Genomic DNA, 12,883 nt, shown 5'->3' on the forward strand with positions numbered 1-12,883 from the left:
AGGATTATGCGTGTCGAGCCTTCGAGTTTACCGTGTCTTCGACCCTTCTATTTCGTGATATGGTTCCCCTTCGACCCTTCTACACCGTGCCTTTGAGCCTTTTATGAGGTGAGAGTAGCGATGGGGTTCTTCATTCCCATCCCCATCCCAAACACTTTTTTCATTTCCGTTCATGTGAAATTCTCTATTTATTTTTGCGTGGATTTGCTACAGGGAATTTCAAGTAATTTTTTTCTAATTTTTCAATGTGTTGAAAATATATTTATATTGAGCAGACGGCTGGTAATTGGGCGGGAATGGAGAATAAAATCTCATCTCAACCTCATTTATATAACGAAAAAAATGTTCTCCAACCTCCCTCATTTCCCATCTAAATAGATAGGTAAAGTGGACATATAGAATTAACAAAACAAAAAAGTGAAAATAAATACTTCTAATGTGTTTATGTTAGTAAATAACAATAAATTCCTTAAGAGAATTAGATTCGAACAAAATCTGAATCAAGATGATCCATTCTATTCAAACATAACAAAGAACAAAAAGAAGAAAACGGTTCATGTTTAGCTGCACCTTCAATAAAACGAAACACATAAGAGCCTTAAATTAGGCTGCATTTGTTTATATATATATATATATATATATATATATATATATATATATAAAAAGAGCTCTATCATTCACTTTTGCATTATCTACTCACCTTGTCTGATGATACAATACAACAATACATGAAGAAAATACAACTTTTTTTTTACCTTACTTATTTTGGCTTCAGCCTCTCGCTTGATCAGACTCATATCCTAAGCTTGCGCCTCCTTGGAAAATCTGTCTTAGCCTTAGCTGACAGGAAGCAGGAACCATTGAGCCCTCCCCATTTCCCATTTTTATGTGATGCATAAGCCCGCCATTGTTGCTTAGCTTATGATGATGATGCTGAACCTGCCTGCTCACACAGGTCTAGAAGATCCAATGTCTGCACCACCAGCAACACGGAATTAAGTATTTGAAAGCCAAGAGGGGGAGAAAGGAAAGAAACTTAACAACTGGTTAGGAGGAAATTTTGCTGTACCTCTGGGATTGATAGTTCGAGACGGAATTTCGGACCGTCGTAGTGGTGCAAGACTGGCCTGAAGGAATCTTCTTCTAATGCCCTGCAGAGCTTTCTAATGCGGATCCTAACCTATTCGTTCGAAAAACGATATAATCTTATTAGCAAATTTTAAGGCTTCCATGAACAAATGGAATACTGCATATGAGAGTCTACCTGAGCAGGAAACCTGGATTCGCCCTTACATTTCTTGTCTTCCCATGCAGTTGGATCAATGTTGGAGCCCCCAAAACTTGCTGCCTGCAATAGCCAATCGTGAATAAAAATAAGTAGCAGAATACAGATCCAATTACGAACAACTACCTCCCTCCAAAAAAACGAACTTTACTCACAATTTCACTTTTCAGTAACGAATTACATAACGCTAACATCTACTATCTTATTGGCATTAATAGTACTGCAAATATAAGAAATAAAGGAAGAATCTTCCAGATCTGTGGCATTACGAAATGGTTCGATACATTGAATCAAGCCATGTCATAATGACTACTTGTATGTTATTTGACAGTAATCACATATAATAGCAAAAACAGATATCCGTGCAAATCCTAGACTGGAGAAGATGTTCGACATGATGAAACTAACTGAAAAAATATGTAAATATAAACATAACAAACCTCGAAAATGCCATGTAACTGATGGGTAGTGTAGTTATAGAGAAACAGAGGCAAGCCTGGAGTTATTGCACGCACTGAATCCCGATATCTAGGAGGCAAACCTGCCAAACACACAAAGAATGAAGCATATGAGATTGTGCGACTCACTACTTCCCATAACCTGCCACAGTGTATTACAGGTTTAAATATAAAGTTCTAGTCATTCCTTTAATTGAAGTTAAACAGATTAGAGTTCTTGTTTCTTTACAGGAAACATATTAGAATTCTTGTAGGTAAATTAGTTCAAAAGTTCCAACAGTTCATCTAAGATAAGCACACAGTTAACTATATGCAAATATAAGATAAACGGCATAACAAACACACAGTTACTCCTACATGCTGTGTCCCAGGTCAGAAAAAATAAACAGGTGGAAAGAACAATTACCGAAAAGTTGCCTCTTCAAATCTTCCTGCATGGTATCATTGTTACAGACAAAGATGTATCCACCCAGTACTTCATTTCTGGGCAACGTCTCTGTTGCTGGCAATGTCTTGAATCTTTTGTCAATTGCATTGACTGAGTTGGCATTTTCACCAACGTTATTGTTGGTACTGCTGTAGTTGGTAAGATCTTTGTTGACATAGTCATTGCCATTGTACTTGGTGCCAGGCAGGTTACCAGCTACATTTGTACTGTTTTTACCATAAACAGAACTCATGTTGTAAACTCCATTCCTCAATGAACTTTTGTTAATTGGGTCATTCATTTTTGAATCCAAGCTGAACATGTTGAAGTTGAAGCCTTCAAATTTGTTATCTTCCTGGAAACCAAACTTTTCCCTTGGCCTTGCATCAAGAGAGCTCTTTGAAAAATCAAGATTATTCAGACGTTCCCCCTTCGATTGTCTCTGCTCAGCCAGTTTAGACGCAGCCCACAACCATTTATGATCCTCGGAGACTTTTGTCTGACCTCGCAGCTCATCTCCTAATTGCCAAAAGCTATATGAACCATCCATCTTGCAGCACTTGATTGTGATGAAGAGAAAAGAAGAATAAGTTCACTCTGAGCATCCATAAAGAGAGAGGAGTAGCAATATTTGAATGATAAATAATAACTTACACTGAAACAATGCCTATAACAACCTAGCGGTAGCATTTCTCAGGTTAACACATTTTAGAAGTAGAACCACCATTTTTGTGTGTGCTGTGGAGTTTGGTGTTACATAGATTTTTAAAACGAGTTAACAGATCAGACATGATGGAAACCATTTGGGCTTCTTTAGTCTTATAATTTATGGCAAATTGGTTAAAAAAAATGCTGCTGTAAATTATGGAAGCGTGTTCACTTAAAATTCTCTTAAAACAGAACAAAATCTTTTGATCTACAAAGAAAAAACAATTAAGCCATTTCTCAAAATCAATCTTTGAGAAGCAAAATGAATCCTACTAAAAAACACGAGAGCCACATCAAACTCACATATTATACTTAACAACCCAGCATAATGGTGGAAAAGAATCTCTCAAAGTTCATTTCCGAAACCACTTGAGAAAACAAAACATCATCCTCAACAAAAGGCAGAAATTTCAGTGAACTGAATTAAGCATGTACATTGAAAACAATTCAAGAAACACATTTTAAGGTACACAGATCAAAACTTCGTTTCAGCCAACCTAAAAAAAATCATCTAAAAAAACCAAGTCAAATAACTATCACACAAATTCAAAACAAAGTCAAACGTGAATTGAAGTAGTCGTAAGAACATTTGATTACTCATTTCAAAATATGTCTCAGTCCTTTAAAATTTCTAGATTCAACGAAGAAACGCAAAATCCTCCCCATGCAGTACACAACTCCAAATCTGGGCATTAAGAATTCGCCACAAACACAACAGAGCTTCCAAAAACAAGTCCACAACATACAAACGTCAGAGCTCAAAAGATTAACTAAAAATCAACACCGAGAAAGGAAAAAAAACCAGATCGGGAGAAACAATTAAGAGATGAATGAATGTGGAATTAGCAAAAGTGGAGTTAGAAAGTGAGGGAAATCACCGAGTACAAACAGATAAGGAAATAACAGGGAAAATTAAGCAGAAACGGAAAGAGAGGCGAGAAATTTGTAAATTTGAAGACATACCTCAGAGTAATAAGCCCTAGATTTAGGGATCCTGAAATGTGAGAAAGAGAGAGAGAGAAAAGGCCTATTTATCTGCTTGGCTGAGAAGCCGAGCTACAGAGGAGTGAAGAAGAAGAATCTTTTCAGTATTTAAAGGACACTATGACGAAATTAACCTCATAGATTTTTTATAATTACAATGCTTGCCACTGCATTCAATTTTTTGAATTTAGGTTCAAATTTTGAAATTGAAACCACCTTTCTCAGTCTTTTTTTTATATATATATATAATATATATATATATATATATGTGTATTTTTTTTTCCCCCTCGTGAATTTTTTTATTTGTTCCATAAAAAAAATATTTTTTCGTTAAATAATTCATGAAAATTGATGTATATGTATACCTTATATAGAAGGTTATAATCAGTAAAAAAAATATCATTACCAAATTAGTTACGATGAACGATTTTCACGCACCAGTTTTCTCATCAAGTTGCATTAATAATGTCTTATACGTCTCAATTTTTACATATCAGGCATTACGTTGCTTTTCGTCTTATTTTAATATCGTGTACGTCTCAATTTACATATTAGACATTAGGTTACTTTTCGTTGTATTTTAGTGACAATAATAAAAAATATATATATATATATATTTTTTTTTTTTTTTTACTTAATAATTTTAGCGTGAATATCAAACGATCAGCTTTTGAAATGTTAATGAACTTTTTATTGATAGCTAATATTTTGATTAACAACAAGTGAGACGATTGAAAGATAACCTAAAGGATTCGAATAGTTATTCTTCTTATTACAACGCACACGACAATTTGGGGTTTAGGGTTTATGTCATAAGCTCACCGCTAACACAAATATTGTCCACTTTGACCTGTTACATATCACTGTTAACCTCACGATTCTAAAACGCGTCTGTTAAGAGAGGTTTCCACATCCTTATAAGAATATGTTTCGCTCCCACTCTTATAAGGTATGTTTCGTACCTCTCTCTAACCGACGTAGGATCTCACATCCACCCTCTTTAGGGGTCTAGCGTTCTCGTTAGCACACCGCTCGGTGACTGACTTTGATACTAGTTGTAACAGCCTAAGTTCACCACTAACAGATATTGTCCGCTTTGACTCATTACGTATCATCGTTAGCCTCACAGTTTTAAAACACGTCTGTTAGGGAGATGTTTTCATACCCTTATAAGATATGTTTTGTTCTCCTCTCCAACTGATGTGGGATCTCACATCCACCCTCTTTAAGAGTCCAGCGTTCTCATTGGCACACCGCCCAATGACTGACTCTAATACCATTTGTAACAGCCTAAGTTCACCACTAACAGATATTGTCCGCTTTGACTCATTACGTATCATCGTTAGTCTCACAGTTTTAAAACACGTCTATTAGGGAGATGTTTTCATACCCTTATAAGATATGTTTTGTTCTCCTCTCCAACTGATGTGGGATCTCACATCCACCCTCTTTAGGAGTCCAGCGTTCTCATTGGCACACCGCCTGATGACTGACTCTAATACCATTTGTAACAGCCTAAGTTCACCACTAACAGATATTGTCCGCTTTGACTCATTACGTATCATCGTTAGTCTCACAGTTTTAAAACACGTCTATTAGGGAGATGTTTTCATACCCTTATAAGATATGTTTTGTTCTCCTCTCCAACTGATGTGGGATCTCACATCCACCCTCTTTAGGAGTCCAACGTTCTCATTGGCACACCGCCTGATGACTGACTCTAATACCATTTGTAACAGCCTAAGTTCACCACTAACAGATATTGTCCGCTTTGACTCATTACGTATCATCGTTAGCCTCACAGTTTTAAAACACGTCTATTAGGGAGATGTTTTCATACCCTTATAAGATATGTTTTGTTCTCCTCTCCAACTGATGTGGGATCTCACATCCACCCTCTTTAAGAGTCCAGCGTTCTCATTGGCACACCGCCCAATGACTGACTCTAATACCATTTGTAACAGCCTAAGTTCACCACTAACAGATATTGTCCGCTTTGACTCATTACGTATCATCGTTAGCCTCACAGTTTTAAAACACGTCTATTAGGGAGATGTTTTCATACCCTTATAAGATATGTTTTGTTCTCCTCTCCAACTGATGTGGGATCTCACACCCACCCTCTTTAGGAGTCCAGCGTTCTCGTTGGCACACCGCTCAATGCCTAACTCCAATACCATTTGTAACAGCCTAAGTCCACCACTAACAGATATTGTCTGCTTTGACTCATTACGTATCGTCGTTAGCCTCACAATTTTAAAACACGTCTGTTATGGAGATGTTTTCATACCCTTATAAGATATGTTTCGTTCTCCTCTCCAACCGATGTGAGATCTCACAATTTACTTTTCATAGATAATCGACAAGTAGTTGTTTGTCAAGAATTTTGAAGACTGCTCGAGTAGTACTGTTACAGTAGAGAACGTAAAACCAAGAAAGATGATTACAAAGATTTATTAAAGAGGAAGATCGTGAACAAGTCGATGAATGAAATAAGAGACAGAGAGATAGACAGGAAGCAGCCCATTCCATAGACGTCTCTAATTTGAACCTCTAACTCATTGCCTCCTTTACTCGAGAGTATATATTTACATGAACTATGTTCTAAAAATTTATACTATAGTTTGAAGGATAATATTATTAATAAATTTGAATATTACATGTTGCATTAATTAAATCATCATCCTCACTATACAATCATTCATATTCCTCTTTAATTATGATTTATAAAATTCTATTATGTCTAGAAATTTAGCAACAATTTTGAATGAAGCCACGTGTTATTTATTTCTATATTTATTATTGTAATTATTAATTAAATAACGCACATGGGTGGGATTATGTTTTTGTGTCATTTTTAATATAAAAACAACAACAACAATAAATAAATAAATAAAAAACATTGTTTGATTACCTTGTTTTTTTGTATTGTTCTATTTGGTGAACTTTGATTATCAGCATATGTTTGTTTTGATTTGGAATATTCTTGTAATTAAAATAATTTTTTTATTTTTTTGTTTATGAACTGTCATAATTATAAATTTAATTTAATTTGTTTGAATTTATAATATCATTTAATTTTTTATATCAAATGTATTTTAATTTAGCAGAAAAATAGAATGAGTTTATTACCTAAAATTTTTGTCTTTTAATATAATTAAGTATTTAGTGTATGTCTGACACGTCACTGACATGTAAGAATTTTTATTTTAATTTAATTAATCTTTTAGCCACAATTTATTTGTTTAAAATATGATCAAAGTGTTTTTGTAACAGCAAAAGTCTCGTGCAAAAATAAATATTATTCGTTTTGACCCGTTATGTATTATTGTTAGTTTCATGATTTTAAAACACGTTTGGCTAACAATGTTACGTGACGGGTCAACGTAGATAATATTTGCTAGCGGTGGATTTAAACTGTTACTAATGGTATCAGAGTCAGACATCGAACAGTGTGCCAAGCGAAGATGTTGAGCCCCCAAGAGGGTGGATTGTGAGATCCTAAATTAGTTAGAGAGCAGAACGAAGCATACTTATAAGGATGTGAAAACCTCTCCCTAGTAGATGCATTTTAAAATTGTGAGGCCAACAATAATACGTAACGGACCAAATCGAATAATATTTACTAGCGGTGGACTTGGGTTGTTACCATCTCAAAATGTGTTAGAATCGTTCTGAGCGGTATGATATTGATGTTTTAAATTATTGATTGAAGTCTGATTGAAGTTCGTAAAACTAACAGAAATGAGTGTGAAAATAATCGTTTACACGATGTAGAGTATTAGAGCTAGCTTTCAGTGAACTAAATAGTCTCGATAAATATTCCGTCCCGACCCAACCTAAAATTAAAGGTTCATTCCTATGTAATGAAGGTACAAAGTGGGTCGTGTCAACGAGTGTCTAGTGCATGAACTTCTCAAATCACCATCAATGGATTTTGGGCTGTGTCAACATGGGCTTATGGTTCTAAAGCGGAGCCAACATTTGGAGTTGGCCCGTTGTTTAGACTTGCGTGCTGGGTTTCTCCACGCAATCACCGCTCATTCCCAAGCTCAACCGCCGCGTCGCCTAATTTCAGAGCTTCTCAAACAAGCATCTCCAAAACCCCAACACTCCGATTTTTCTGCTAATGGATTTGCAGCCGAACGAATTCGATCGCTTACTGTTCTTCGAGCACGCTCGCAAGAATGCAGAAGCTTCTTACGCTAATAATCCCCTCGATGCCGATGTGAGTTTTCTGGTTTTTTTTTTTGTTAGGTTTGTGGAAGATAGGAGTGATGTTCGTTTCTGTGCACAAGTCTTTGGTTAAATGGTTCCAATCGTGCTTAGTTTTGTTTTAACTAGCGATTTTTCTGTCTTTAAAACCCCTTTGGTTGTTCATGAGGTCACTAATGCCGACATTCATCCATAGCAGCTGCTATTTCTTGAGTTTTTTCAAGTCATGACCTCAATTTTGTTAGTTGATTACGAGATGGAGGCCCCAGTTTTTTCTTGTTGATTGTTGAAGGTAGCGATAATGAAGAAAAATAACGACTCCCTGTATTAGAATCCCGTTTGCATTTAATGGGGAGCTGAAATTTTTTAGGATTAAAATGAAATGTCTGAAACGATGGGATAGTTCATCATTTAATGTGCCATTTTTTCTTTTATGGGTGAGCTATATTTGATAATCAAACATGGGCGGACTTTCATGTAGAATTTGACGAGATGGGCAGGAGCTTTGTTAGAGCTATCTCAGTTTCAGAGCGTTCCAGAATCGAAGAAGATGATTTTAGGTATCTTTTTGTTCTATGAGGATTGAGAACGTTTTTGTTTGACTTAATTGGGTCGTTTTGTGATTCATTTTTTTTTTTCTACATAAGCATTTGCAATGGCAGCTCTTTCTTTGATTTAGTTATGAACATTATATACCGTGGATTAATTTGTAATGGGGTTGGGACAGATTCAATATCAAAGCTGGAGGAGGCACTGTTAATTAACCCCAAGAAGCATGATGCTCTTTGGTGCATAGGTAATGCCTATACTTCCCATGCATTTTTGAACCCAAACCAGGATGAGGCAAAGGATTATTTTGATAAGGCCTCAGTATACTTTCAACAAGCTGTGAATGAGGTACTTAGCCACGAAAGGCTCGGAATGAACTTACAAATATGCATTTCTTGATGGCTGTTCTAGTTTAACATGGTGATTTTTGGACTCAGGATCCTGGAAATGAACTTTATCTAAAGTCTTTGGAGGTGACTGCTAAGGTATTTCATTGTGATTTTGGGATCAACATTCATTCGTGCTATTTGATTGTATTTCTATTTTCAAGAATACTAAGCTCTTTTCAATGGCTTTGAAATGAAAGAATCTGTTTGTTTCGATTGTGCGTTGATAAGAAACAATTAGCTACTAATCTATGTTTTTAACCACATTAGAGATAGAACAATCCATTCAACGCCCACCACTAGATTTTTTACTGCTCTCTCTCTCTATTTAAATGTAAATCGGTGTAAAAAACTTAGTTGTGGCTACCATGGATGCCAGTCGTTGGTGAAGTATTTTCCATTCGATATGGTCTCTCTTAAAATGAAGACAGCACCAAAGTTGGTGGAACAAATGTGTTTGATTGTTTTCATAAGTAAAATAGAACTTGACTATTTACTTAGGCCCCCACATAACCATTTTATTTTTGGTGTTCTGTTATTGAAGATTATGCTTGTTTACTCACGTTTTTTTTCATAAGCATTTCACCTTCCTTAAAAATACATTTGAATTTTAAGTTAAATTTCTAAAACAAAATCAAAATCTTGCGAGTTCTCCAATTTTGGTTTGGTTTTTCAAAACATATTTAGAATGTATGAAATAAAACAAGAAAACTATAAGCAAAAGTAGTGTTTATCTAACAGCCCAAGTCCACTGCTAGATCCAACGTCTTCGCTGGCACACTTTTTAGTGTTTGACTCTAATTACAAATGGTATCAAATCTAGACACCGGGCGGTGTGCCATTGAGGACACTAGGCCCGGGGGGATTGTGAGATCCTACCTCGATTGGAGAAGGGAACGAAATATTCTTTATAAGGGTGTGGAAACCTCTTTTTAGTAGACACGTTTTAAAACCTTGAGTGGAAGCCCATAAGGGAAAGCCCAAAGAGGATAATATCGGCTAGTGGTGGACTTGGGCGGTTACATATGGTATAAGAGCCAGACACTAAGCGGTGTGCCAGCGAGGATGCTGGGCCTAGCAGTGAGCTTGAGCAGAAATTGAACTTTCATGAACACAAAACCTTAAAAAAATGGTTATCATACACTGCCTTTGTAGTTAGTATTTTATTTCTATCTTTTGTTATATTCATGATCTTTCTTATTTTGTGGATTGTGCCTATTAGGCTCCAGAATTGTATTCAGAGATCCATAAGCATGGGTTTCCTCAGCAGGCAACTGGAGCAGCCGAACCTTCTACTTCGTCCGGTACTAAGGTATTGCTTATTTCTCAAGAACGATAACATCTCAGGTTACTTTTGGTTCTTATCTTCTATAGACGGGATTTAAGGATGGTTTTGCCACGACTATGCTCTATGAATGCATGCTTTTTTATTTTCCTTAACTTGTTAGAGAAAAAGGTGCCTTCATCATGTAATATTTTCCTTCAAATTGGTAGCATCATGTTCAACAAGTTATCTACAACCCTTAAACGAAGTAACAAATACATGCTAACAATTTCGTGAATCTTTAGATTTGAGACTCTAAATCTTCATTTGGACTTGGGCATCTTCATGTTGCTTATTTGTTTGGATCACTTCTAGCCAAAGTACCTAGATTATAGACACTTCAGGAGTAAATACTTAACAACATAGCACATCGATGTTTGGTTCTATACGCTTAAAAGTGCTTTCTGGTCAAGTGGAGGAAAAATCAAAAGCACTCTACAAATGCTTTTTTCATAAAGTACCTTCAAGCACTCTTATGTTAATCTCAAACATGATGACAATTATGGGTAGGATGGGAGATACCACCTCGGTTGGAGAGGGGAGCAAAACATTCTTTATAAGGGTGTGGAAACTTCTCCTTAGGAGACGCGTTTTAAAATCTTGAGGGTAAGCCCGGAAGGAAAAATCCAAAGAGGACAATATCGGCTAACGGTGGGCTTAGGCTGTTACCCGAGCACTCCCGACCAAACATAGCCTTAATTTGATGTGTACCCATCGGTGACGGTGGGTGTTACCATATCGATTCTATCTTGGTTTATGATTGTGAGCGAGAAAAGTTTTCTTTTTCACTACAAAATATTTGTGAACTTCAACTGATAGAACTGCTGTTTATATCTGATTCATTGAGCAACATCTTTATTATACTTAGAGATTCACACTAGTTTCTTACAAGCTCTGAACTTCATGCTCTTTTCTTCTTTCAAGACATCAAAGAAAAAGAAAAGCAGTGATCTGAAGTATGACATATTTGGATGGATAATACTTGCTGTTGGCATAGTTACTTGGGTGGGGTTTGCAAAGTCTCACGTGCCGCCCCCGCCCCCGCCACCACCCCGATAAGCATCCCCATAAATCGTCGTGCTAGAAGTTTGGAAGTTCAAAGGCATTTATCAGATTTAGAGCTGATACTTGTAGAGATGAGGATTACATATCAATCATCCCTTGTTTGTTTTTTTAGGTAATACTATTTTTAATAAATTTGGTCGTTTTTGTTTCTGCGTTTCTGCGGTATGACTGATCTGATAAGTAAGTTGGGATTTAGGGTTGAATACTCTGTAGAGGGAAGGAGGGGTTTGTTTGTTGAAAATCACTGATTATTTGTTAACTATTTGATGATGATTTGTAGGATAGAAAGGAGTTGGTGATTTTGTTGCTTAGTTTTACTGAATTTCATTCTCTCTTTAACTTGGAGTAATTATATAGTTGTGGATTATTCCTAGTTTGATATTTCGATTAATACGATCGAGTATAATTTGTTTTGTTTAAACACATCTTATCGAAGTTTTTTTTAAATACACGTTTGTAAGGGAAAACTAGCTTTACGGACGAGATATATAACATATGAAGATATAATAATAATCATCTTAACGTGTTAAATGTCACAGTCATATTTGTCTAATACTTGTTGTTTATGGCTGCATATTGAATGTCTTGGTCATGTTTGTTCAGGATGTGTTGTCTACATCTATGGTTGCATATTCATTCTAAATCCTTTTTATCTGCTTTTATCTGAGATAAATATTTACTATTTCATGTTGTGTCAATACGGAGTTGTATGACTATTCACGAAAATCATGTTTACACTCATTAGATCTAAAACACTCCAAAATGTATTATAGGGAGTAAGACTAGTTGTCACTTATTCCTATTCGGGTTATAGGCTATCAAAGTCGTCGTTGTTGTCTAATCGCTTTTAGCTTATCACTCAAGTTTTCTAAAATATTTTTCTCAAACATGACTCAAGGCTCGAGCATACACCGATGTTGTTTGCGAAATTCAAAAATTCTTACAATTGACTTGTTCGTTGGGTTAGAATAAGTGTCGTGCAATCACTATCCCGTTGTTGCAAAGGTGTGATTGTAACATTAAGTGTAACGGTTCAAGCTCGCTGCTAACAAATATTGTTCTCTTTGAGTTTCCCCTCAAAGTTTTTAAAATGCGTCGTCTTCCTTGCGCAGGGCTCATGCTAATCTTCTATGTATCGGTGATATCGATACAATTGGAACGATACAAAGAAGATTAGCATGACCCATGTGCCGCAAGGAAACGACCCGTTTTTAAAACTTTGAAGGGAAGTCTGAAAGGAAAAACTCAAAAAAGACAATATCTACCAACGATGGACTTGGGCTATTACACTAAGCCACTATTATAACGGTGAAACGAATGTTTGAAAGAATCTCTCGGACCCTTATATATAAAAACAAAGAAGAGTTTTTTCTTTTTGTTTCAATTTGATTTGAACGGAGAGTGTGAACAATAATTTTCAATTCTTAATTTTGTATGAATTTTTTATTTTTTATATATAAAAGTTAAAAAGGGGTAATTTGT

General features: G+C 35.8%; 2 protein-coding genes across 3 annotated transcripts; one reads left to right on the plus strand and one right to left on the minus strand.

The window, feature by feature from the left end:
* Positions 1–635: 635 nt before the first annotated feature.
* On the minus strand, positions 636–3,958 carry LOC111482521 (B2 protein-like). 2 transcript variants are annotated; one of them, XM_023128367.1, is made up of 6 exons: positions 3,839–3,958; positions 2,150–2,756; positions 1,726–1,826; positions 1,265–1,348; positions 1,070–1,180; positions 636–973 (listed from the first exon to the last, which is right to left on the minus strand). In XM_023128367.1, exons 2-6 carry the CDS (start codon positions 2,718–2,720, stop codon positions 920–922), a joined length of 921 nt encoding a protein of 306 aa, XP_022984135.1. In that variant the 5' UTR covers positions 2,721–2,756; positions 3,839–3,958; the 3' UTR covers positions 636–919. The 2 variants fall into 2 exon arrangements, with proteins under 2 accessions (XP_022984135.1, XP_022984137.1); XM_023128369.1 differs by having other exon boundaries at positions 2,150–2,729; positions 3,842–3,952.
* A 3,910-nt stretch (positions 3,959–7,868) lies between these two features.
* LOC111482523 (mitochondrial import receptor subunit TOM20-like) lies at positions 7,869–11,785 on the plus strand. The gene is made up of 6 exons (XM_023128371.1): positions 7,869–8,090; positions 8,559–8,637; positions 8,805–8,974; positions 9,064–9,111; positions 10,235–10,324; positions 11,261–11,785. The coding sequence occupies exons 1-6, from the start codon at positions 7,992–7,994 to the stop codon at positions 11,393–11,395; spliced, it is 621 nt and encodes a 206-aa protein (XP_022984139.1). The 5' UTR covers positions 7,869–7,991; the 3' UTR covers positions 11,396–11,785.
* The last annotated feature ends 1,098 nt before the right edge of the window (positions 11,786–12,883 follow it).

Source organism: Cucurbita maxima, unplaced genomic scaffold (assembly GCF_002738345.1).
Source record: "Cucurbita maxima cultivar Rimu unplaced genomic scaffold, Cmax_1.0 Cma_Scf00007, whole genome shotgun sequence".
NCBI classification, from domain to species: domain Eukaryota; kingdom Viridiplantae; phylum Streptophyta; class Magnoliopsida; order Cucurbitales; family Cucurbitaceae; genus Cucurbita; species Cucurbita maxima.